The sequence below is a fragment of the Macrotis lagotis genome, chromosome 1, assembly GCF_037893015.1.
Source record: "Macrotis lagotis isolate mMagLag1 chromosome 1, bilby.v1.9.chrom.fasta, whole genome shotgun sequence".
Lineage (NCBI taxonomy): Eukaryota > Metazoa > Chordata > Mammalia > Peramelemorphia > Peramelidae > Macrotis > Macrotis lagotis.
This window is the reverse complement of record NC_133658.1, coordinates 344380686-344408236: the sequence shown is the minus strand read 5'-3', so window position 1 is coordinate 344408236 and position 27551 is coordinate 344380686. Positions and strand designations below refer to the sequence as shown.

General features: G+C 37.4%; 1 protein-coding gene across 5 annotated transcripts in view; it reads right to left on the bottom strand.

The window, feature by feature from the left end:
- Window positions 1–22232: 22232 nt before the first annotated feature.
- KIF3B (kinesin family member 3B) overlaps window positions 22233–27551 on the bottom strand; it is a 36130-nt gene continuing 30811 nt past the window's right edge. For all 5 annotated transcript variants that reach the window (XM_074211866.1, XM_074211864.1, XM_074211865.1 and 2 more), the window contains 4 exons: window positions 26755–26868; window positions 26038–26143; window positions 25269–25447; window positions 22233–24313 (listed from right to left, as the gene is read on the bottom strand). In XM_074211866.1, the coding sequence (XP_074067967.1) occupies window positions 24217–24313; window positions 25269–25447; window positions 26038–26143; window positions 26755–26868 (496 nt within the window). In that variant the 3' untranslated portion in view covers window positions 22233–24216. The remainder of the gene's footprint in view (window positions 24314–25268; window positions 25448–26037; window positions 26144–26754; window positions 26869–27551) is intronic.

Sequence of the window (27551 nt, the reverse complement as noted above, 5' to 3'; positions counted from 1 at the left end):
ATCCCAAGCATATCACCCAAGAAAGTCAAAGATATAAAGTTCCCATACACCAAAGTATTTGTAGTAGAAAAAAACCAATGGGAAACAAGATATTGAGTTGGAGAATGCCTATCTGAATTGTAGCACATGAAAATGATGGAATATCAATGCCCTGCATGAAAAAATATGAAAACCATCAGAAAACTGAGAAGCATTATGGTATAGTAGATAAAGAGTTGGTCTCAAATTCAGAAAAATTGGGGTTCAAAAACCCTCCTCTAATACATACTAGCTGACCCTGGACAATACTTAACATACTTAATCCCAGGATCCCCTTACAACTAAGATACTAAGTGTTGAAGAGCAGGTAGTGACCTACTTCATAGTAGAAAGCATAGATCTGTTGATAAAGAATATGGGGATTATTTTTTATTGTTGTTCAGTTATTTAAATCATATCCAATGGGGGGCAGAGCCAAGATGGCGACATGAAGGGATCAAATCTTAGGAGCTCTCTGATAAAAACTCATAAACTAAGGACTCTAACTAAACTTTCGAGAGACAGAACCCACAAAGGGAACCAGTGAGGCAGTTCTCCTACTCAAGGTAACCTGGAAAAAAGCAGAAAGGCTCTGCTCCCTGGGGTCGGGGTTGGAGGGGCGGCCCACCGGAGGGGTGGCCCCCCCAGAGCGAAAGACCTTCAGCCTCCCTGAGGCAGCCCCAGGGCACTGGGAGCCTGGCTCATAGCAGTGGGGGAGTCCCCTGAGCTGCACCCCGGGGAGCACAGAGCACAAAGTGGGGGAACAGCAGGGGGCCTCTGCCAGAGTGAGCACGTGGAGCCCAGCCCTCAGGGCACACAGCTAGCAGCTTGGTCTTTCCCCAGCCCTGATCCAGGAAACAGAAGCAGGCAGAGCCGGTAAACAGGAGCCCATTGAGCTGAGCGAGGGGAGTGAAGAGAGACTGCAGTTCTTCTGTCCTCTGCCTCTGGAACAGGACTCTGGGGCTCTGACCACATTCAGATCCTGACCGCAGTCTAGGCCCCCCCCCCAATAGAACAGCAGCGGCCCCCCCCACCTCGGCCCTGTGGCAGAGAGGGGGGTGCATATGGTCATTCACAGACCAGGAGGGAGGACAGAGCCTCACACACTGAGACCCTTGTGGGAGAGCCTTAAAAGCTCAGGAAGCACCCCAAAACCAGGCCCAGGCTGGGAAAATGAGCAAGCAGAGAAACAAAAGGAAAACTATTGAAAAATATTTTGCAAATGAGCCCAAGAAGGATCAAAATACTCAGTCTGAAGATGAGGAAGCACAAGCTCCTGCATCTAAAGACTCCAAGAAAAACAGAAATTGGGCTCAGGCTATGACAGAGCTCAAAAAAGACTTTGAAAATCAAATGAGGGAGTTGGAAGAAAAACTGGGAAAAGAAAGGAGAGAGATGCAGGAAAAACATGAAAATGAAGTCAGCAGCTTAGTCAAGGAAATCCAAAAAAATGCTGAAGAAAATAGCATGCTAAAAACCAGCTTAGGTCAAATGGATAAAACAGTTCAAAAAGTTATTGAGGAGAAGACTGCTTTAAAAAGCAAAATTGGCCAGATGGAAAAAGACATAAGAAAATTCTCTGAGGAAAACAAATCCTTCGGACAAAGAATAGAATTCAGGGAGATTGATGAATTTACCAGAAATCAGGAATCAATACTGCAAAACCAAAAAAAAATGAAAAATTAGAAGAAAATGTGAAATATCTCATTGAAAAAACAACTGATATGGAAAACAGACTTAGAAAAGATAATTTAAAAATTATTGGAATACCTGAAAGTCATGATCAGGAAAAGAGCCTTGACATCATTTTCAAAGAATTACTACAGGAAAATTGTCCTGATATTCTAGAAGCAGAGGGCAAAATAGAAATGGAGAGAATCCACCGATCCCCCCGAGAAAGAGATCCCAAAAAACCAACCCCTAGGCATATTATAGCCAAGTTCCAGAACTCCCAAGTCAAAGAGAAAATATTACAAGCAGCCAGAAGGACACAGTTCAAATATCATGGAGCTGCAGTCAGGATCACACAGGACTTAGCAGCAACTACATTGGAAGCTCGTAGGGCTTGGAATACAATATACTGGAAGGCAAAAGAGCTTAGAATGCAGCCAAGAATGAACTACCCAGCAAGGCTGAATGTCCTCTTCCAGGGAAAAAGATGGACTTTCAATGAACCAGGGGGATTTCAAAGGTTCCTTTTGGAATGGCCAGAGCTGAACAGAAGGTTTGATCTTCAGATACAAGACTCAGGTGAAGCATGGAGATTGGAGGAGAGGGGGGGACTTAATGAGGATGAACTGCATGTATAGAAAAATGATACTGATAATATTCATATGAACCTTCTCAGTTAATAGAGCAGGTAGAGGGAGCTTTTATAGTTGAAGCACAGGAGAAAGCTGAATTTGAAGATAAAATATGGTGTAAAATGGAGTCAATAGAAAAAAAGGGAAATAGAATGGGAGAAAGAAAAAGGAGAGGGGGAATAGGCCAAGATATTTCACATAATAAGATTTTTTTTATTACAATGAGCTATTGCAATGATATAGAAGGGGGGAGGCAAGGGGGAATGAGGGCACCTTTGCTCTCATCAGAGATGGCTAGGAGAGAAAACAGCATATATACTCAATGGGGTATAGACATCTGGAGTAAGAAGGAGGGGGGAGCAGGGGGAAGGAGTGGGGATGTGAATAAAGGAGGAGAGGATGGACCATGGGGGGAGACTGGTGAGATATAACACATTTTCTTTTTTACTTCTTGCAAGGGGCTGGGATTGGAAGGCCTGCCCAGGACCATAGGGCCAGGTGGATTCTGGGCCTAAGGGGTGGGTATGGGGGCTCAGAGCTTCTTGGTCCCAGGACCAGGGATCTGTCTGCTGCACCACTCAATGACCCTAAAGCAGAGTCAGAGTGAAAGGAGAGAGAAAATAGAGTACATAGTAGTGGAGAAATAAGAAAGGAGGGAGTTGCGATCAGCAATGGCAGCAGTGGAAAAATATGGAAGTAACTTTGGTAATGGACTTATCATAAAGAATGTGATCCACCTGTGACAGAGTTGTTGGTGTTGGAACAAAGACTGAAGCACATTTTTTGTTATTATTATTTGGGGGAGGGTGCAGGGCAAGTGGGGCTGGGTGGCCTGCCTGGGGCCACATAGCAGGGTGATCTTTGGGTGTCTGGGGCCGGATTTGGACCCAGGTGCTCCTGGCTCAAGGGCCAATGCTCTGTCTGCCACCCAGCCACCCCTACTATTATTACTATTTTATTTTATTTTGGGTCTTTTTTTTTCTTCTTTTTGGTTTTTGCAGGGCAGTGGGGATTGGGGAGCTTGCATGTCACACGGCTGGGTGACTGTTGGGTTTACAAGGCTGGATATGGGCTCAGGTGCTTGTGGCTCCAGGGCTGGTGCTTCGTCCATTGCGCCACCTGGCCATACCTACAATTATTGCTATTATTTTTTTTAATTTTAATTATTTTCTCTCCCCTTTATTTTTTTTGCCCAAGCAAGTCTATCTATATTCATGGGGGGAGGGGTATTTTGTTTACTTGTAAACAAGAATATTTTATTAATGTAAAAAAATTTTGTACAAAATGAGAATAAAAAATAAATTTTAAAAAAATCATATCCCATCTTTGTAACCCCACTTGGGTCTTTCTTGGCAAAGAGTGGTTTATCATCCAGTGGATCCATTCTATCAGGCAATCAGAGGTGAAGTACCCTGGGTCAAACATTAGGTAGTATTTAAGGGTGGATTTGAATTCAGGTCTTTTTGACTCCATGCCTAGTGCTCTATCCCCTGAGTCTCCAGTTGCTTCACAGGGATTGATGAAGTGACAAATTCATAACATAAGGTAGAAGAAAGAGATCAAAACCAGGAAAACAGTTTACCTCACCCATGAAGAAAATCATGTTTGAGCCAAGAGTTTGGAAGGTGATATGAAAATGAAAGATAAATTAAAAAGTAAATCTAGGTAAACACTCTGTGTGTGTGTGTGTGTGTGTGTGTGTGTGTGTGAGTGTGTGTGTAGCATTCCTTTGATCTAGCTAGTAACTATCAAAGATATGGGATTAGTTGTCATGGTCTGTTCTATTAATAAATTTTTATTGCTCTTAATTTTTTATCACCTGAATTTATCCCTTATAAACTTTCTCCCTAATTATGCCCTACTCCCTCCTAAAGAGCCATTTTTTATAACAGTTTTTTTAAAGGAGGGGGGTCAACAGCCAAGTCAATTTTTAAAAAATCCCAATACTTGCAATATTCCATATCCATGGGAACTTCTGACCCCTACAAAGGAGTAGTATAGAGAGATATCATCTCATAGCTCTTCTCTGGGGCTTATTATTTGTAATTTCATGCTATTCAGTCAGAATTCTTTTATAATGGATTTTTTCCAATTTATTGATACTACTGTTTATATTATTTTCCTTCCTATGTTTACTTAACTCTGCATGAGTTCATGTAAATCTTTCCATTTTTCTCTCTATTCATCATATTGATATTTTCTTACATCCCAAGAATATTCCATTATACTTGTTGAAATTTGTCTAGCCATTTTCCAATTGATGAACATCTACTTTGTTTTCAATTCTTTGATACCATGGAAAGTCTTGTTATAAATATTTTAGTGTGTATAGATCCTTTTCTTTGGCAGACTCCTTGGAGTATACACTTAACAGTGTAGTCTCCAGATCAAAGGAAATGTCATGACTGGGTCTCAATGAAACTATGGCTGCTCATTGTGATAAAAACATTCTTTTTACTAAGATCTAGAATTTTGCTAGAAATCAAAGTCCTGCTTACTATGTAACCAAATATTCTGAAACTCCCATTTTCAGTTCTTTTTCTAATTGGTTTACCCCCTAAAAAACCCCATCATAGTGAAATAAATTCCATTAATTCAATAAAGTAACTGAATATTGAATCAATTCAGGAAGCATGATATTAAATACCATATGTTGAAATTGCTCAGAAAAATGCATACATACTAACTAAACCATATCATATGGATCTGTAGTACTTATGGTCAGAGAATATGTGGTTACAAGCATTATTCTGATGGCAAAAATTGGTCATTCATTATGGGGGCAGCTAGGTGGCACAATGCATAAAGCATTAGCTCAGGAGTCAGAAGGACCTGAGTTCAAATCTGGCCTCACACAATTAATATTTCCTTACCTGTGTGACCTTGGGGCAAGTCACTTTGCCTGGCCAAAAAAAAAAATGTCATTATGAGGATCCAAGTGCAGAATAGAGTAAGCATTACCTCTCAGATCTTCTAATATTACCCTTTAAAATAATGCCTCACATCAAATTCTGGAATAACACAGTCAACAAAAATTTGGGGGTTAGACATTTTTCCATCTGAAGACAACTTAGGAGGTCAGGAGAGGTCTGTGAGACTGGGTGTGGGCTGCCCTGGAACATCCTTGGCATCAACATCAGCTAGGGATTTTAACAGCAATAATGATAGCTCAGGAGTTTTCATCCTATCAGTAGCAAGGGGATTGGAAAACTGGTCAGAAAGAAATCATAGATCTCTGCTAGCACTGGACACAGGACCAAGATGACTAAGTCAAAATTCTAGGGTGAAGAAAAGCAATAGGTTAGGGAAGAAGTCTTTCCTGGGAAGAGCAGTAACCACACCTCTTCCCAGATCACACCATTTTGGGAGCACTAAAAACTCGACAGTCACTCAAATTCAGGTCTTTTTGACTCCATGCCTAGTGCTCTATCCCCTGAGCCTCCAGTTGCTTCACAGGGATTGATGAAGTGACAAATTCATAACATAAGGTAGAAGAAAGAGATCAAAACCAGGAAAACAATTTACCTCACCCATGAAGAAAATCATGTTTGAGCCAAGAGTTTGGAAGGATATGAAAATGAAAGATAAATTAAAAAGTAAATCTAGGTAAACACTGTGTGTGTGTGTGTGTGTGTGTGTGTGTGTGAGTGTGTGTGTAGCATTCCTTTGATCTAGCTAGTAACAATCAAAGATATGGGATTAGTTGTCATGGTCTGTTCTATTAATAAATTTTTATTGCTCTTAATTTTTTATCACCTGAATTTATCCCTTATAACCTTTCAGATCAAAAGTCTGAGGCTTGGGACAATGCCTCAAGTGATGATCATGTCCTCAGTGAGCAGAACCCAACTTAGACCAAGTTTAAACTCAAGAAATAGGCTGAAAAAATGAACATATAAAGCTACTATGGTGACAAGGAAGATCAAGACACAAACTCAGGAGAAGTCAATAATGTAAAACAGCTTATAAGCAAAGGCTAAAGGAAAACTGCAGATTGGACATGTCCAAAAGGAATTATTGGAAAATCTAAAACAAAGCAAGAAAAATTATTTTAAAAATTAATATTGGTAGAAGAAAACTGAGAAAACAAATGAGAGAAATAGAAGACTATGAAAAGAACATTAACAGCATGGTAAAAGCAAAAAATACAGAAGAAAACATTTTAAAAAGCAGAATTGGCCTAGTGGGCAAAGAGATTTTATAAGGTCTCATATTTTTCCCAGGTCAAAAAGAAAGTACCAAAAGTTACCAGGGAAAAAACCATCAAACACTATGAAATGACAGGATCACAGAGGATTTAGCAGCTACATAGGTGTATATGTGTATCTGTATGTATGCATCTGTAGATATAAAAAAATGAACATTTACATCCACATATGTATGTATGTATACACACACACACACACACACACACACACACCCATGTAGATATATAAATACACACATACTTGGTTAGTTCAGAAATCTATCATAAGCAGCAGAGAAATGGGAGAGGGTGGGGTGATAAAAAGAACAAATTAAGGGAGGCCAAGGTCAGAAGCAAAACTTTCAGAAGGGTAAAGTCTGGCAAATTGCCTTCTGTGGGGGGTGGGGGGAGGAAAGTAAGATTAAGGGGGAAATTGTATAACAAAATAAATAAAATCTTTAAAAAGAAAAAAAAATCAGAAAGGATAGAATTAAAAAAAGAGAATAAACAGAAAAAAATAGGATGGAGGGAAATCATAACTGTGAATATGAACAGGATAAGTTGACCCAAAACAGAAATGGAAAGCAGAATAGATTAGAAACCAGAATCCAACAATATGTTGTTTACAAGAGACATTTTTTGAAATAGAAAGCCACAGAGTTAGTGTTAAAACAGAATCTATTATGCTTCAGTAATATTAAAAAAAGAGAGGGATAGTAATCATGATCTCAGAAAAATAGATCTAATTGAAATAGATAAACCATTTCACTAAAAGATATCACAATTTTTTACAGCCAATTAATCTGATTAAGGCCTCAATTTACAAATAAATAGGGAATTGAGTCAAATTTAGAAAAAGCACCATTCCCTAATTGATAAATGGTCAAGTGAAATGAACAGTTTTCAAAAGAAGAACCCAAAACTATTTATAGCCATACGAAAGGTTTTAAATCATTAGTAATTAGAGAAATGCAAATTGAACCTACTTTTAGATACCACCTCACACCTATCAGAAATTACAAATGCTGGAGGAAATGAAGGGAACATAATAAACTGTTTAGTAGAGTTGAGAACTGGCCTAAACGGGCAGCTAGGTGGCACAGTGGATAAAGCACCAAGCCCTGAAGTCAGGAGTACCTGGGTTCAAATCCGGTCTCAGACACTTAAAAATTACCTAGCTGTGTGGCCTTGGGCAAGCCACTTAACCCCATTTGCCTTGCAAAAAACTAAAAAAAAAAAAAAGAAAAAGAAAAAAAAAGAACTGACCTAAACATTCTGGAGAACAATTTGGAACTATGCCCAAAGGGCCATAAAACTGAATTCCTTTTGATCTAACTATATCACTCCTACTACTAGATCTGTATCCCCAAAGAAATCAAAGGAAAATGTAGAGGATCAATATAAAAATATTTATAGTAGCTCTTTGTGACAGCAAAGAATTGGACATCAAAGGGATGCTCAAGTGGGGAAATGGACAAATTATATAATTGGAGTTCTATTGTACTATAAGAAATGAAAAGGGTAGGGGCAACTAAGTGGTACAGTAGATTAGTACCTGAGTTCAAATCTGGCCTCACATACTAGCTGTGTGGCCTTGGGCAAGCCACTTAACCCCATTTGCTTTTCAAAATCCTAAAAAAAAAAAATGAAGAGGGGGAACTAGGATTATAGCCAAGAATTACCTACTCAGCAAAACTGAAATTCTTCAGGGGGAAAATGGTCATTCAATGAAATAGAGGACTTTCAAGCATTCCCGATGAAAAAGACCAGAACTGAACCAAAAAATCCAACAACTTGGTTTTCAAATTACAAGACTCAAGAGAAGCATTAAAATGGTAAAAAAGGAAAGATAAAAACATAAGGAATTCAATAAGGTTAAATGGTTTCCCATGTAGGGAAGATCAAACCATATTACTATTAGGGCAGTTAGGAGGAGTATACATAGAGAGTGAGGGTATAAAATGATTTTAATGAAATAATATAAAAATAAGAGATGAGAAAGAGGATTACAATGGGAGCAAAAGGAGGGGAGAAGTAGAATGGAATAACTTATCTTACATGAAAAGGCATGAAAGACCTATTATAGTGGAGGGGAAAATCAGGGAGAGGGATAAGGTAGGTATTACTTGAACTTTGATCTCACTGGAATTGGTTTAGAGGGAATTACATACATAATTAGTTTGGTTTAGAAAACTCTTACCACTATGCCCAAAGGGCAACAAAAATGCGCATGCCCTTTGACCCAGTAATACCACTACTGGGTCTATATCCTGAAGAGATGATGAAAAAGGGTAAAAATATCACTTGTACAAAAATATTCATAGCAGCCCTGTTTGTGGTGGGAAAGAATTGGAAATCAAGTAAATGTCCATCATTTGAAGAACAGCTTAGCAAACTGTGGTATATGTATGTCATAGAACACTGTTATTCTATTAGAAACCAGGAGGGATGGGAATTCAGGGAAGCCTGGAGGGATTTTCATGAACTGATGCTGAGTGAGATGAGCAGAACCAGAAAAACACTGTCTACCCTAGCAGCAACATGGGGGTGATGATCAAACTTGATGGACTCGATCATTCCAATCAGTGCAACAATCAGGGACAATTTGGGGCTCTCTGCAATGGAGAATACCATCTGTATCCAGAGAAACAACTGTGGAGTTTGAACAAAGACCAAGGACTATTACCTTAAATTTAGAAAAAAAAAACCTGATATCTTATTGTCTGATCTTGCTATCTCTTATACTTGATGTTTCTTCCTTAAGGATATCATTTCTCTCTCATCACACTCAGTTTGGATCAATGTATACCATGGAAACAATGTAAAGACTAACAAATTACCTTCTGTGGGAGGTGGGGGGAGGGAAATAAGATTAGGGGGAAAATTGTAAAACTCAAATAATAAAAAAAGAAAAAAGAAAACTACCTTAAGAAAGTCAGAAGAGAGAGGATTACGAAAAGATGGGTAATTACAGAAGGGAGGTCAGATTTGAAGAGGCAGAGGTCAGAAACAAAATGGTTTTGAAGAGGAATACAGTGACAGGAGAGAAAAGAGGATAAACAGGAAGAAGACATGAAAAAAATGCTATGAGTAGTACAAATTGAAATTTTTCACTTTTTGCCTTTTATTGTGATATGGCTAATATGGAAATATGTTTTGCATAATCTCACATGTATAATCAATTGATATTATTTTGTCTGTCTTCTCAATTGGGTGGGGGAGTGTAAAGAGGATCAGAGAGAATTCAAAATTTAAAATTTGAAAAGAAAATGTTCAAAATAAACATTTTTAAAATAAAAAAAATTTGATGATAGAGCATTGATTGTACCTGGAGTCAGGAGGACTAAGTTCAAATCTGACCCTTGAGACTTACTTAGCTGTGTGACCTTGAACTAGTCACTTTACCCTATTGCCTTGCAAAAATAAAAAAAATGGGGGTGGCTAGGTGGCGCAGTGGATACAGCACCGGCCCTGGAGTCAGGAGTACCTGAGGTCAAATCTGGCCTTACACACTTAATAATGACCTAGCTGTGTGGCCTTGGGCAAGCCACTTAACCCCACTGCCTTGCAAAAAAAAAAAAAAAATAAAAAAAAATTCAGGTGAGCTAATAATTAATTAGTGTATTCAAAAACAGTCTTCAGAAACACCTTAATGTTGCATAGACTGTAAGAAGTGGATATAGTCAATTGTTTTTGCTTGTGTTCCCTGCTGCAAGGAAGAGTTTAATGACAAAGCATATCAATAGTTGGTTTGTTGGTTCTTGACCTTCCTTATTGAATAAGATCAAAATGACATCACTGTGTTTCAGAAAAATTACATTGTGTCCAACTGAGGCTGATCAGATCAGTACAAGCTGGGAATGCTCTACCACGGACAGACTGGGCACAAATAGTCCATATGAACACCTGGGACAGGGACTCTAAACTTATGTCACATTTTCTTTGAGCTGCTTCAATTCTGCCTTCCTCATAGAGCACAGCACCCTCACTGATGAGGGCACACCATGCTAGGTGATGCTGTGCCGTTGTCTCCCTTGCCATACAGTCAATTCTAAAGTTCTTCGATGAGACCTTCTGGGTGTCTCAGTATGACATTCTAACATGATCAGGACATCTAGATGTGCTCCTGTAGCAATATTGGAATCCTAGGCAGTTTGGCTAGAGAAGAGATCTCAGTGTCTGATATCTTCTCCTGCTAAGTGATCTTCATAATTTTCCCAAGACAATTTAAATGGAAGTGATTCTGTTTTCTGTCATGGCACTGGTAGACTAACCAGGTTTCACAGGCATAAAGCAATGAGGTCAGCACAATGACTCTGTAGACTTTCAGTTTGGTGATCAGTCTAATACCTCTTCTCTCCCAAACTTTCTTTCAGTCTCCCAAATACTAGCTAGCTCCGGCAATGAGTGTGTTAATCTCTATCTATGTGTACCTCCTTGAAAAGGCCACTGCCAAGGTAAGTGAACTTGTCCACAGTACTCAAAACTTCTCCATTTACTGTAATTGATGGTTCCACAAATGGAACCACTTTGCTCTTGGCTTGTAGCCTTATCATGTTGAAGAATTTGCCATACTTCAGTCATCAATAAAAAACTGAAATAAAAGGCAGAAGCTATTTTTAAAATTGATTAAGAAAACAAGAAGGATTAGGGACTATACTAGGCTGCAAATTCTATTCAGGTAGGAATCATATTTTTAAAATAAACTACATAAATTTTTTGTGCTTCCCAGAACCATATTCTTTCCATAGTTTTTAATATTTACCACAATAAACAAGTATTATGTGTATACATATATATATATATAAAATGTACACACTTATATTTTTAATATATATATATGCATATGAAATTTTTATTGATCTTTTATTTTTCATATCCCCTACATATCTTTCCCCTTTACCCCTAAAAGAAAATCATTTCATTTTAATTCTGTGTGACTCTTATGTTTCAAGTATTTTTCTTGTAAACATATTATTGGGTTCTGGTTGCAATGTATTTTAATTATATAAATTAATCCTATTTTCAATTAGTGTAATCACTGGCAATTTGTGTGTTTTCCTCCATCATAACCTTTTATTTTTTCCTCTTTTCCCCTCCACTCCATTTTTTATAGAAGTGTAAAATAAGATTACCACAACATTCTATAATTGAACATTATCTGCTATTACTCTTGTCTCTGTTCTCTTCACCAACCCTAGAAACTAATCTCTAGTTCTTACACTTTTTCTCTCCTTTAGTCATTTATGATCCATCTTTCATAGTTGAAGTTTGTTTTGCTTATGACTATTTTCTTCCTGACTCTACCTTCTCTTATACTCCAGTCTCCCCTTTCTCCATCTATTTGTCCAGTTCAGAATAAGATTCATGAAATGCCTACTCTTTCCACTCCTTCCTCCATGTTTATAGACTCTTCTTAATATACTCCATTTATGTAAAATAAGTTCCCTTTTCATCCTCATATATTCCTTATCCCATTTTCTTCCATTTTCTTTTTTCTCATAACCAAAAAACCTTCACTGAGATCCTGTGCTTGTCTTCTTTAATGACTAGTTTTTTAAAAGAACACTTTTCTTTTTATCCCATGGGAATGTAGGTACTTCATCATCATTTTAGCCTCTTCCAGTTACTCAAACATATTTACCTTCCTTGGTTTTCCTTGACTCTTAAGTTTGCATTTCAATTTGTATTCAGTGAGAGTCATTTTATTAAGGATACTTTAAAAGACCTCTATTATATCAAAGCCAAGCTTTTTCGTTGTGGTATTATACCAAGTTTTGCAGAGTAAGTCATTTTTGGTTGTAAATCTTTTACCTTGAGAATATTTTACCTTTATAATAAAATAAGGATTTTCTCTTAATACTTCTATCTTGTGGGGCGGCTAGGTGGCGCAGTGGATAGAGCACCGGCCCTGGAGTCAGGAGTACCTGGGTTCAAATCCGGTCTCAGACACTTAATAATTACCTATCCGTGTGGCCTTGGGTAAGCCACTTAACCCCATTGCCTTGAAAAAACCTAAAAAAAAATAGTTGTATCTTGTGTCATGGTTCTGAGAGCAATGATTCTGAAATTCTCTCAAACTTTTTCTAGTTATGATTTTAAAAAGTATCTTACATTTTCTCCTATTTTTCAATCTTTTGACTTTATTATTTTTTGCTTTCTCATGAAACCAATTTTTTTGGTCCATTCTGTTTAGGAAATTCCCTACTTAGCTAAAGTTTTCTACCTTCTGTTCTTTTTATTCTAACTTTTCTTCTAGGACTCTTTTTCAGTTTTTTTAAAATCCTTGGTTTCATTTCTTGCAATCATTTTTGTAATCCTTCCATCCAAGCACTTTTTTTTCTGTGAGGCTCTGCTTGTAGCTGTTGAGAATTACTTTTTATTTTACTTATCTTTTGAGTTTCTATTAACCTATAATGTCTTCATTGTCTTTAGTGTTTTTGTTTGCTTAATATTCCCAATCTCAGTTCTTTAATTGGAACTTTATGCCCAGGTCAATCATTTCTGACATTTTATGGCCTCAGCTGGTTTGTCGTCTCCTTGTACAGTTCTATTACGTTGCTAGTCTGTCCTCCAGTATATTGACTGGTTTTAGACCTACAAGACCTCCAGATATATACTAGCACTGATTTGAACCTGTTATCTCTTGTGCCTTCTAGTGTTCCAGAGAATATTTGGTTGGATCATTTTCTTGTGCAGGGACATATGAGGGGTTTGTTCTGAGCCCACACTTCAATCATGATTTATAGAGGTTCCCCCCTTTTCAGAGTACCAGGTGGCTTCAAAGTTGTTTACCAAAGTTTGCATTGGTTTTCTTGATGCAAGCCTTCTTCTGGATTCTGCTGGTTTCTAGTCAGCATATTGTTAAACTATAATCTACTTGGAAGCATTTATGTCTAGGTCACTTTGGGTTTATTATTCATCTGGGGTATTTTTTTTTTAGTTTTTTTTGCAAGGCAATGGGGTTAAGTGGCTTGCCCAAGGCCACACGGCTAGGTAATTATTAAGTGTCTAAGAACACATTTGAACTCAGGTCCTCCTGACTACAGGCCCAGTGCTCTATCCAATGTGCCACCTAGCCACCCCTGGGGTACTTTTAAAATATTTCTTGGAGATTATGTGGGAGACCTGGACACTCCTCAAAAACCTTTCACATTGCCATCTTAAATGAAAGTCTGATAAGTCTACTTATTTTTTTAATCAATTCATACTAATTCTTGCTGTGCTCCATATTCACTGTTTCTTATAGTGTAGCAATATTCCTTTGTATTCACATACCATTACTCACTTAACCATTTCCAGTCATGAACACAAACTTTGTTACCATTTTTTCCCCATTATAAAAAGTGGTAATGTAAACATTTTTACTGTATGTGGAACTGTTATATATGCCTAGCGTAGAATATTGGGTTCAAATAATGGACATTTTAGTCAACTTCTTAATTACAAATTTCTGCTCTGTCAGCAATGAACTAGTCTTTCTACAATCCCTCCAATCATTGACTATCCCCATCTTTTATCATCTTTACTAATTTCTTGGATATAAAGTAAAATCTCAGTAGTTTTGATTCATCTTATGGTTAATAATTTGGAACATTTCTTCATATGGCTTATAGATTTTTAAAGAAATGTTTCTTCATGTTCTATGAACACTTATGTACTGGGGAATGGCTCTTATTTGTAAATTTTCAGGTTAGTTCTATGTATCAAACCCTTAAACAGACATATTTAATACAAAAGGAAAGGAACTATTTCCTTATTCTGGTTGCACTAATTTTTTGAAAAATCATCCTTATATGATCAAAATTATTTTAATTTTTGTGATTGCCTACGTCCCTGTTAAAAATTCACACAAAAGCTAGAAAATATACCTATTGTGAACCTCCTATTTTTTAATGGTATGACCTTTAATATTCGGCACATAACCATTTTGAACTCATTGTGGTATATAGTATAAATATTAATCTAAACTTAATTTCTGCCAAACTTTCCAGTTTTCCTAGAAATTTTTCTTTAAATTTTTCTAATTTATTTTCCTTTGGTTTAAAAACTAAGTCTAATCTACTTTTTTTTGTTTTTTAAACTAGTATCAAATAGTTTTGATGGCTGTTACTTTTTAGTACAGATCTCTTTCATTCCCATTTTTTCATATTTCTCTTTTAGGTTCTAAATCCTTCATCCTTTTGAGTCTATAGTTAACCAGTTCAATATATATTGCTTTCTACCCTCAATTTGTATTGCTTGCCCCTGTCAGACTATCACTCCCTCACCCTGGATAGTCTTCTCTTCCCAGAGTTTTCCTGACAGTGCTCTCCCTAGGAGGTTCCCCTCCTCACTGCCTGACAGCTCCTAAATTGCTTTTGTTAGGTCATTATCCATCCTTCCCTCAAACTATAGGGGTCTTCCCAAGACTTCTGTCCTGGACCCACTTTTTTTCTCTCTTCACACTTCCTCTTATGATCTCATCACAGGATCACCAATGAGAAGCTGTGGTCCACTCCCTAAGTTCTGTTATCTCTGACCCCTAGATCTACAGGTCTAATTACTAAGTCACAAAATACCTGCTAAACATCTCTACCTTTGTGACTTCAGGCATATCTAAATGGAAGTCATTTCCTTTCCCCTAATCCAATCCCTTTTCTAACCTCCCAGTTTTTGTCAATGACATCTTCAATTTTCCAGTCACCCAAGGTTTAGAACCTTGAATTTCTTCTGTACTCTTCAATCTCACTCACCAAAACCACTCTATAGCCAATTAGAATGGTACAGAAGAAAGAGTACAAGTCCCTGGAATCAAAGAACATGAGTTTGAATCTTATTTCTGACAGGTGGGACTTGTGGGACCTTAGAAAAGCCATTTAACCTTGACAGACCTGAATTTCCTTATTTTTAAAATACCTGGATTGGGCTAAATGGCCTCTGAAAGTCTCTTCCAGAAATAAGTCTATATGATTCTGCAATCTTATGATGACACACACAAAAAAAAATCACCAAATCTAGTAAATTCTATATAACATTTCACATTTATCCCCTTCTCTCTACTCATATAACAATCATATTAGTTAAGGCTCTCATCTTTTGTCTGATTGTAATAGCACCTTGAGTGGTCCTGCTTCTAGTCTCTTCTGTCTCCAGACCATCCTCCAATATCAAAGTTAATATTCCTACAGCACAAGTCTGACTACTTCACTCATCAAGAAGTTTCATTGTTTCTGTTACCTCTAGGATAAAATACTAACTCCTCTAATATATGAAGCACTTTCCAAACCAGCTCCAACCTACCTTTCTAAAACTAAAGGTACATTTTTAGTTCTTACATTCTACATTCCAACCAAATTGACAGTTCCTTGCAAATGCATTTCATCTTCCACTTCTATTACTTTGCCCAGGGTATTTCCTATGCTGTCTCTTGGGAGTCTCTGTCTTCAAGATGAAGTTCAAGTGCTACCTCCTACATTGGTCCTTTCTTAATATTTCTGCTTGTTAAGAGTTCCTTCCCACCCTACCCTTGAATTATAATTTACTTTTGTATTGACATTTTTCTGCATGTGGTTTTATTCCCATAGAACCTAAGTTCCTTGAGGACAGGTACTTTTTTTGTCTTTTGTATCCTTAGCACAATGCCCTAGCATATAGCAGGCTTTTAAGAAATGTTTGCTGGGATTGGGGTGGCTAGGTGGCACAGTGGATAAAGCACCGGCCCTGGAGTCAGGAGTACCCAAGTTCAAATCCAGTCTGACATTTAATAATTACCTAGCTGTGTGGCCTTGGGCAAGCCACTTAACCCCATTTGCCTTGTAAAAACCTTAAAAAAAAAAGAAGAAATGTTTGCTGGGGTGGCTAGGTGGTGCAGTGGATAGAGTACCAGTCCTGGAGTCAGGAGGACCAATAGGCCTCAGACACTTAATAATTGTGTGGCCTTGGGCAAGTAACCTAATCCCATTGCCTTGTAAAAAACTAAAAAAGAAAAAAAAGAAAAAAAGAAATGTTTGCCAAATGGAATTCTCCAAATTACAAGGTGGAATAAAATAAATTTCAATGGTAGATGAATGGTAAAAAATATAACAAATACTATGAAAACTGATATTTCTGCCAAATTTTGAATTTCCTTTCATGATTACCTTTTCATAAAAATCCATTTAATCTAAAATCTTAAGTAGGCATGAAAATCTAATTTTTAAATTCATAAATCAGAAAAAAACCCTTTGTAATGTCTATATTCTTATCCCTATTTTTGGTTTTAAAAATAGTCACCATTAGAGCAATGCCTTTGGCAGACATAAATTGAATGATGGAATTTGCAAGTGCAGCTCAGGAAGTGTGAGTGTGAACACAAACTGATTAAATTAACACCTACTGAAATTGCTTTCTTTTATCTGCGAGAGAAGCAGTCATAAGCAATTCTAGCTTAAAAGCTAGAGTGTAAATAGGGTTGCAACTTTTTAATAATATGGGCAGAGGTATTAAGTGAGAAACCTTTTTCAAAGTCCATTTATTCAATGTATGATGTGAACCTCTCTGGTATGATTACATCTCTCAAACAAAGAGAGATAGAACAGCTATTTCTGGGTGTCTCTGAATATCCCAACAAAGTCTGTAGGTTTTTTGTTCTAGAGTCATAAGATTTTTCTTTAGAGTTGGTTCTGCCACTCATTTACTGTAACAACCTTGGGCAAATTACTTTTCTGATCCTTTCTCTTTACCTAAGAACCATCTTTACCATAATAACACATCTATGTGGGACATCCTAATAAATGTTAAGACAATAAATTCATGTAGACAATTTACCAAATTTAATCTGCATTATTAACATTTTCTCCATAGTTTGTAATCTCAAAACAATCAAGGCCTGGCTTGTAGCATTTACTGATTTTGGAGATGTAAATACTCACACTGAAAATTTAACAGTTGGCTTTCTAGCACACTCCTGTATCTTCATAAATAACAATTTTGAATTTAAAAATACTTTCCTCACAACTATGAGGTGGGTAAGTGCAAGTGTGTAAACAATTTTACAGAAATGAAACCTGAGGGTGATGGGTTAAGTGCTAAAGTATACTTTACCTATTTTGGGCACATTAAAATCAAATGAGATCATATATGTAAAGTTCTTTGTTAACTGCAAGGCGATTTTTTTTAGAATTTTAATCTAAGAGAACCTGCCAAAGTCATACTATAAGATCATCTTGCGTTAGAAAGAACTTTAGGATCCTCTAGTCAAGAGATATCAAACACATGATCCCTAACACTTCCCAGGACAGCTGAAACAGATGAAAATGTAGTTCCTATCAATCAATGTTAATGTGTTGATAGTAAAATTAATAATATTAATAAATAAGAAATATATAAACATGTGATGATTCCCATTTCTGTTTCAGTTTGACAACACTGGTTTAATTTCTACTTCAGAAGGTCAGAGTGTTTTGCCCTAAGTCATTCAGTTAGTAAGATCTGGGAATTCTGGTTCTGTTTCCAATATACAACTCCAGAATTGAGAGTGGTCACCTCTTCCTACTTCTTCATTTTACAGTTGATACCTATATTTAAAATCAAATGGTTGAGATTTATAATGTTTTTTAGAGCATTTCCTTTACATTAAAAAAATAACAGCAGGGGTGGCTAGGTGGCACAGTGGATAAAGCACTGGCCCTGGAGTCAGGAGTACCTGGGTTCAAATCTGACCTCAGACACTTAATTACCTAGCTGTGTGGCCTTGGGCAAGCCACTTAACCCCATTTGCCTTGCAAAAACCTAAAATAAATAAATAAGTAAATGAATGAATGAATAAATAAAATAGCAATAGATAAGAAATCAAGTAATTGTGCAGTTATGTTTAACTCTTTGTGAGTCTGTAGACCACACTGGTTCATGGGACTAAGATACCGGAATAGTTAGCCATTTCCTTTTCTACTAGATTAAGGCAAAAAAAAGGCCAAGTGACTTGCCCAGGATCACTCAGCTAGTATCTGAGAGAATCTGAACTCGGGCTTTCCTGACTGGACTGGTCCAGAACATTACTGTGCCAACTAGCTGCCTCCTAGGCAAACAGAGGTTAAATGACTGCCCAAGGTCACATAGCTAGTTAAGTATCTGAGACTGGATTTGAAGTTAAGAGTCCTGCCTCAGAGAAAGACCTATCCACTAAGCCATCAAAGGAGAACATTTCCCAAAGAATTACAAATCATACCAAAAAAGAATGCTTCAAATCCCAATTTTAAGGGAAATGCAAATCAAAATACCCAACGAAAAGAGAAGCTGGGATCAGTCAATGTTGGAGGGGTTGTAGAAAGAAAGGCACCCTGATGAATTCCTAATAGAGCCATGATTTGGTCTAGCCATTCTGGAAAGCTATTTGGAATTATGCTAAAATAGTTAATAAAATGCATAACTTTTGATCCTAAGGATTCCAATTTCTGGGAATATATCTCTAAAACACAATGACAAAAAAATGCTTCCAATATGACAAAATATTTAGAGTAGCTCTTTCTGTGCTAACAGAGAATTATAAACAGTATATGGTCATTGAAAGAGGAATGCTTAAACAAATTACATGAATGTATGGGATATTAGTGTTATAAAAATTATGAACATGACAATTACATGGAAAAGCAAAATTATTTAAAGTGGAGCAGTCAGGAAAAGAATATATAATAACTACATCAATGTAAAAAGAAATACCATGAAGCAATCAAAACTATTTAAAGAAATAATAAAGAATAAGCTTAACCACAAAAAAAGGGGATACTTCCTCTACCACCCAGAGAAACATAGGTGTGCATCATTGCATAAATTTTTCAGATTTTCCCAATGTATTCCAGATATTTTTTTCCTTTGGCAGCTAGAAGATGTATTGGAATGGGAAGTAACCTGAGGCATGGAGATCAATAAGATATTACAGTAGTCCAGGTATAAAGTGATGAGGGCCTGCATCAGGGCAGTAGCTATGTCAGTGGAAAGGGGACATTAAAAAAAAGAGAGATGTTTTGAAGGTATAATAACAATTTGGCAAAAAAGACTGGATGGTAAAGGAGTCAAGGATGACACCTACGTTTTAGGTTGGGTGATGAAGATGTTGGTACCCTTAACAGTATTAGAAGTTCAGAAGAGAGGTTTGAGTGGAAAAATAAGCTTTGTTTTGAACAGTAGAGTTTCAAGTATATGGAACTTCCTTTCATTCGAGGAAGAGAAATAAGATAATAGCTAACAGAGATGGTTGGATCAAGTGTGAGGTTTTTAAGGCTGAGGGACACATGGGTATGAGTGCATGTGTTTAGGTAAATAGCAACTAGTAGACAAGGAGAAATAGATTAGTGAGAGTAGTCATGATGAAAGGATCAATTACCTAGAGAAGAAGGGTTGAAACAGGATCAAGGGTGCATGTAGAAGAGTTTCTCTGGCAAAAGAACCACCATCTCTTTAAAGGTGACAGTGGTAAATGAGCAGATAGTAAAAAGACATCTTAGTGATCTGAAATGAAGAAGAAAGAATAAGTTTTTGATAAATGATTTTTTTTGTGAAATTTAAGAAGGCTCTCAGCTGAGGTGGAAGGAGGGAATGCTACAGGAAGTTTGAAAAATGTATTTAAAAAGTTTGGAAAAGCTGCTGGGTTGGATAGTAAATTATTAGGGGAGGCCTTGCTACCGATGAGGATCCAGTTGAGTTTAAATAACATTTGTACTGGATCCAGGAAGCATGGTTTCATGATTTTCCACAATTCTATTCAACAGAGCAACAGATGATGGAAATAATCCAAGATTGGGACATGATAGGATAAAGAGGCAAGGAATCTGACTGTAGAGAAAGACAGAGTTGAACTGGTTCTCCAAAATGTCAAGTTAGGGAAATGTGGAAGGTGTGAAGTCAGTGCAAGATGGCCTGGAAAAGAACTGAAGAGTGGAAGGATGGAAGTAATGGTGAGATATAAAAGAAGATTAAGAGTTGTAAAGCAGAGGGATTCCTGGATAAGATCAAGGGTATGATCATCTCTCTGAGATGAAACAAAAAAAAGGTTATGGGGAATGATTAAATTGAGAATGGTGCCATCCAACTCTAAATCTCTTGATTCTAATTTATTTTAATCATTAGTTAAATAGAAATATTATGAATCAGGAAGTTATAGTGGGGAAAAGCTATGAATTTAGAATGAGAGGACCTGGATTCTGGTTCTAGCTGTACTGCTTTGTAACATTGGGTTTATCATTATATTTAATTTCTCTGGACCTCAGCTTCTTCAACTGTGAAAAGTTTGAGATGATCCCTCAAGTTCTTCCTACTGTAAATTCTACGATCCTAAGCCATCTTTGTAACATTATTCCCTATTTTAGATTTAGATTTATTCAATAGAAATAATACTAATTCAAAACAAGTGAATTTTTCTATCACCCATCTTCTATAAGGAAAAAAAAACATTTGATTTCGGTGATACTAATGTGGAAAAAGTATTAGTAACTTATGAGGAGACATTTTTGTAGGTACAATAAATCTGAATGATTTTATTACACATCTCATTTTAGAATCACTTTTACATTCCTAGACAAAGAAGTGATACAAATAAATATCAGCTGTAAAACCTAGAGCTTTGAGAACTATTGACATATTCTTTGTCTAAAGGTAGTCAAAGAGAAGATTTAAGATCAGTATTAACTCCAAGGCGCCATAAGATTTCCCCCAACACAGTTGTTCTGTACAAAGCAACCTTGACAGCATCTTCTTAGTTCCATAAGACATTTGAGACCAGGCTGGGAGGGGAGAGAAGGGCCACTGTTCTGAAGACAGTACCAGCTGCCAGCCCTTGCAGAGCACAGAAGAGCCAGGTCTAACCATTTCAAGTCCAGTTCTAGACATTGCTTTATGATGTTTATAAATTTTAATCCATTTTTTTTTAATTACAAATGGAGAATCACTGTTGGGGGTAAGCCTCAGCTTTACAAATAGAATCCTGGGGCAGGAAGGGGTTTCCCGAGTTAACAAAGAATCAACACTTCTCAGAAACTTGGCAACAAATCTACATTCAGTAGAAGGGTTAGAAAAGAAAGTGACAAGAATCTAAAGCTTGGTCTGTATGACACTAGTTCAACTGAAGGATGATTAAATTCAAGCAGCATGCAGGCATTTAAATGGAGAGTAATCCAATTAGATTTAAGGACTTTTATGAAAGTGCTTCATTCCTTGATTTGTGATTTTGGGCTATACATGGAGGGTATCTAACATGTAGTTTTAAAAAATGAAACCAGATACAGACCAATAGCAAAAGGAAGATGTTAAACCATTCTGATGAACATGATGGTGGATGCATAAACAGTTCAAATGCCTATCTACTCAAGTGAAGAATTTTCTTCAAAGCTTGGTAGATTCATTTCTAAAAATTCTCTGGCTAGAAGACAATCTGGATGATTTAGAATATAATATGTCTGCCTAGCAGGCATGCCAGCAAGGTGACCCGTCTGTACTTTAGGAATGTCTTATGAGACCTTATGCATTTTGGTCTAATTTAGAAAAAAGCCCCTAAGCATACTAAATAGTATCCCCAAGGACAATCTGCTGCCTACTTTATTCCAATATTTATCAATTTGGGGAGAAGAAAAGCACCAGAGGGAGGCTGCCTTCAAGAGAACATTTATCTGCCAAGTGAGTTTCCTTTTAATTTCCCCAGTTCTGTATGAGATAAATGAAGTTAAAAGAAATTGAGGCAAGACTCCATGTTCAGCTTCTGGGCTGTTTGTTCACATATTGGTCAGAGTTCAGGGTCTCAACTCACCAGCTCTTGGTCAAATTGGTCACTGCTGGATAAATTACAAACTCAAGTGCAGTTTATTCTGCAGTTTCCAAATCACATAACATTACTGTCAGGATATTTCCAGTTCACAGAATTCTGACAAGCTCAAGGAAAATATGGTTGTTTCTTTTGACATATAGCTATAATCATTCTCAGGCTGTACAACAACCTCATCATTTGGTTTCTATTTAAACAGTAAAATCCTCTTTAGAAGATGGGAAAATGGTTTAATCTCTAGAAAAGAGGCAGGAAGGCATAACTAAATTATGCTACTGAAGCTGATGAAAGAAAGAGCTCTTGGTCAAGGAATAATGGTTTCTGCAAAGGAGAAGGGAGATGTTAAAATACAGGTTTTTCAAAATGACATACATTGCACATGGTTCCTCCCTTTTCCATAGATGGGCAAAGACAATCTTGTGGTTCTGATCCAGAAACATGTGCTGGGAACTGAGCAGCAGAGTTAGAACATAACCCAAGGTCCACCTGAGCAGCCTTCTTGCTGAGGCACCATTGCCAGCAAGGTTCCCCCAGCAGAGCTGATCGAGAGACTACTGTCCCCCATGCTTATGGAGTCAGATACCTACACTGGGGAGCTTTTCCAGCCTGAACAAAGTTACTTAGTGAGTATTTCATAAAGACAAAAGCGCACTCATACATTAGTGTCTTTTTGGAAAGGGGCAAAATCCTCAGACACACACACACACACACACACACACACACACAACAAGTTTGGACTTTTTGAGGGGAGAGAACAAGTAACATTCATATGAAGACCAAAATAAAATATAGCTCCAAATTTCAATGTACAACAACCTAAAACTTATGAACCAAACTAGCATTTTCAAATAGGACTTCTGAGCATAGGCAGTCACACACAGCCTGCAATTCTGCTGTATGATAGTAGTTTGCTACTGTCCCAAACAATTATGGAAAGATCACTAGGTTTTACCCTAGGCTAGCGTGTGCCCCCCGTTACCACAGCCTGAAGACTTATTTCTCCTTCTTGTTCTGATTAAGTTCTCCTGGAATTTGTTCTTTTAAGGAAGAGAATGAGGCACAAAACCCCAGCACTCAACTCAGTGAATTACTTTCCTTGGTCGCAACTATTTCATCCTTTTGTCCCTAATCCCATCCCTGTTAAGAAAAACAAGGCATTCTTCCTTAAAACAGAGGGACCCAGACTCAGAGAAGGATCAACTGTGTGTGAGGCAACATGATTATGAATGAAGAGAAAAAATGGACACTATTTGAAACCAGCATAGTTTTGTCAACTTACTCTGACAGATGGTCACAAGTGAGGTGTAAGCAAAGGATATCAATTTCTATTGCTTCCATTGCTATATCCTTCAGGAGCAGAAATACATAAGACTCCCCTCTCCCATCCAGCAGCTCTCAATGAGGATGGGGAAATACCTCTATTCCTGCCTATCTGGAATTTAAACTCAAATGAAACTCTCTGGATTCCTCTAAACTGAGCATGCATTAAATCACATTTTAAGTCTTTTGCTTTTCAACTTCCCCTATCATCCAGCCCTAAGGGTTCTGGAGAACTGACCCAATTATGGCAACTCTCAAATCTGCCCCTTCTCTTCAATAGTAAAGGAGCTCAGTGCAACAAACAGGCTGAAATTGAAGAAGGGACCACCTCATTGCCACTAACATACTTTACTGTAACCCATGCATTTCTGACTTACTAACTAAAATAATTTTCCCCAAAGGGATGAATGCCAAATTATAAATCTCTTCCTCCCATGTTTCAGAACCCCCAGGACCAGCACATTTGGACACAAGTCAGTTATTTAACAAAGAGGTCCTCATAATTCCCTAGAAAGGAGAGTTCTTGGTTTGGTCTGAAGGCCCCTCTGCAGGTTTTTGCTGGTTTCTTCTCTCAGAAGGCAGCAGCCACTGCTCATGCCTTGAGAGGAGTTACTGGTTTATTTTGGAACCAGCCCCCGGGATTGTGGATAAAGCTGAGATGCAGGAGTTCCAGAGGAATATGAGGAGGATCCTGACTTTCTTCCACTTTTGGGTCTGAAAAAAAGGAGCAAGCACATTTTCATGTTCAGGTTCCAAGCTTTCTCCAGTACAAATTACCCCCTTCTCATTTGTGCACCATGTCAATTGCAATCATTATTCTGATCATTCTTCTTACAATCCCTAAGCCAATATAGTTTGCAATTTGCTTATGGGGGGGGGCACATTGAGTTTTTTGCAATGGGGTTAAGTGACTTGCCTAAGGTCACATAGTTAAGTAATTATTAAGTATCTGAGGTCACATTTGAACTCAGGTCCTCCTGACTCTAGAGCTGGTGTTTTATCCATTGGGCCACCTAGCTGCCCCATATTTTATTTTTGAAGCAGTTGCCCAAGTGATAAATGTGAACTTTGTATATAACAAACAGGGAATGGTTCAGGGAAGATATATATTCTTGTAGCACTAAATTTAGGAGATCACCTGGGGTTCATTTCTCTGCTGTGTGACCTCAGGCAAATCCCTTAACCTGAGCTTCAAATTTCCTTTGTTAAACAAGATCATAGGATTTAAGCCTAAAGGAATCTTATGTGTTTTCTAGTTCATTTCTGATAATTTATAGATGAGGAAGAAAGAGGTAAGGCAGACATTTCTCAGGAATACACAGATAAGAAATGTTAGAGGAGACATTCAAACCCAGGTCTTCAGCTTCTTGGGTCTCTTTTCATTTTGTTTTACAACAGCCTATTTCAGAGGGTTATTGCAAAGACAGCATTTTATAAAGTATAGGCTACAAAAATGTGACCTACTATTTCAGTTTATGATACATATATATATATATATATATATATATATATATATATATATAGAGAGAGAGAGAGAGAGAGAGAGAGAGAGAGAGAGAGAGAGAGAATTGTGCTTATACATATATTTTAACCTATATACCTTTGTGTATGTTATCCTTGCTCACTCTTATCTGGATATCAGAGAGCCAGTCCAATAAATATCACTTACCTAGCCTTGGATTTTTTATTTGATGTGCTCTCAAAGGATGAGGCATCCACCTGTATTTCATCTTCATCCTGTAGAGCAGCTTCCAAAGCAGCTTGAACTTTGGGAGCAATAGCTGGACCCTCATAGTCTCTGGTTGTACGACTAGGCATATCCAATTCTAGTAATACAATATTCTCTGCCTGGAAATACACAGCCACAAATAATGCTTAAATTAGCTGGTGTAAAGAAATCATCCCAAACAAGAAGCTGGGATATGGTGGTGAATGCTGTCTATTTCCTAGATGGGTCTTTTCTTCACAAGTAATAGTGTCAAAGAGAAAGAGGTCTCCTACCAGCATAGTAGGTCTAAGGCGTGGCTCCATCAGAGCAGTGTAAAATAAAAAAAAGTTCCAATAGGACTGGGAGGGAGTACAAAAAAGCATTAGATTGGCTGTCAGGAGGCTAGGGCTCTAATAATGCCTTAAAATTCACTCACTGTGAGACCCTCAGCAAGCCACTTCCCACCTTATAGCCTCAATTTCCTCATTTGAAAATGGTCTAATGTCTTGTATACAAAATTTTTAAAATGATTGTTTAAAATTAATTTTAAAAAGAAATAAAGAAAATGGACTAGATACTCATCTAAAGTTGCTTCCACTCTATTGCTCGATGAAAGCTCTCTACTTTCTGCAGGTTGTTTCCCTCTTGCTCTGAATTTACTGAATAGCACCTGAGAATCTCTGAGAATCATACTACTCTGATGGGGAGAGAAAAAAATAATAGTTCCTACCCTATACCGGGCCTCTGGACGAATCATCATGGACATCCTCGCATGTTGACTAAGTGGCCTCTTATAACCCACAGCTGAAACAGGCCGTTTCATCATCTGCTGATTACTGGTGGGAAAGAAATCGGTCACATCCTGGAAGTGGACCAAAAACCCACTACAGTGCTTAGAAATCATAATGAAATCTATTTCAAATATCTGTACATCTTAGGTAGATTCTTTTACCTAGTACAATAGAACCAGAATACAAGCAATTTCTTGGCTCTACTTAACACAGTACCATCAAACCTCATTTTTCTCATTTATAAAATGGGGATAATTCAATTTAGACTACCTACCCTCATGATACTATTGAATAGGACAATGTTTTATAAATGGTAAAGCACTAAATGGAGGCAGAATTCTGTTGATTTAACAGAAATAGTCACTGAAAAAGGACTCAGGAGATATGGTACAAATACTTTTGACAAGCTATTCTCCCTTGTCTGAGCCTCAGTTTATTTATCTGTAAAATAAGGGGGTCAAACTGATTCTTAAGGCCCTTTTCAGCTTTTTCTATGAAACTTCTCTGTGAATATTCTGGTTTGTGATACTTGAGATAAAAACATATTTTGACCAGGGTTGAAATAAGGTTAGGGCTTTGTATCAGATTTCCTCTACCCAAGTTCTAGTTCATTCAAGACTTTTCTGATCACTCTAAGAAAGGGGAAGGTAACTTACTCCAGTCGGGTTATAGGATGCAATTTCCAATGATCTTCCTCTTCATCAAAGAAGGATCTATTCATGATTTTGCCTTTCTCTTCCAAAGGAATGAAGTTTTCTATAATGAGATGCCTGACAGAACATGCATACATTAGAGTTATGTATACCTCAAGGCAAAAAGAGAAGAGTTTTCTAGGTAAGTTTTATACATGTGCTTCTACATGCAGCTGATTTTTAGCTGTGAGGGTAGATATTTACTAAACTCAACATTTCTTTGCTGATTAATGCCTGCCTGCCTGGTTACAGCTAGAGATTTAAAGACTAAATTTCTTTATTAAGGACCATGCCTAAAACTCATATCACTCTGGTTCTCCATTGGCCCCAGTCCAAGCCTGACTTGGTCACTATCTGAACCCTAAAGACTCAGAGTGAATATAAACAGCAACCATTTCTATTTTGGCTAGAAACTCTGAGAATCTTCACTTTAGCTAGTTTAAAAAAAAAAAGATCGAAGGCCATTCTTTGCCTCATTTCTTACCTAGCTGATCTTTATCTTGCCACTGGATCCAGATGGCTCCAGAGGATTCAGTGAGGCTGGTGACTTTACACAGCCCTCCCTCACTTAAATCCAATTCACTTGCAAGTCATGGCATCACCTTCCTGATGTCATGGTCCTCTTTGAGAATGAAGGACAAACAACTGTTAATGTTAACTTGAATTACTAATTTTTAAGAGAAATTTCCTGAAAATTAATTCACTAGACACAATTCACCTTTGGTACTAGGTATAGTACAAAACCTTTCCTTCCTGAAGTC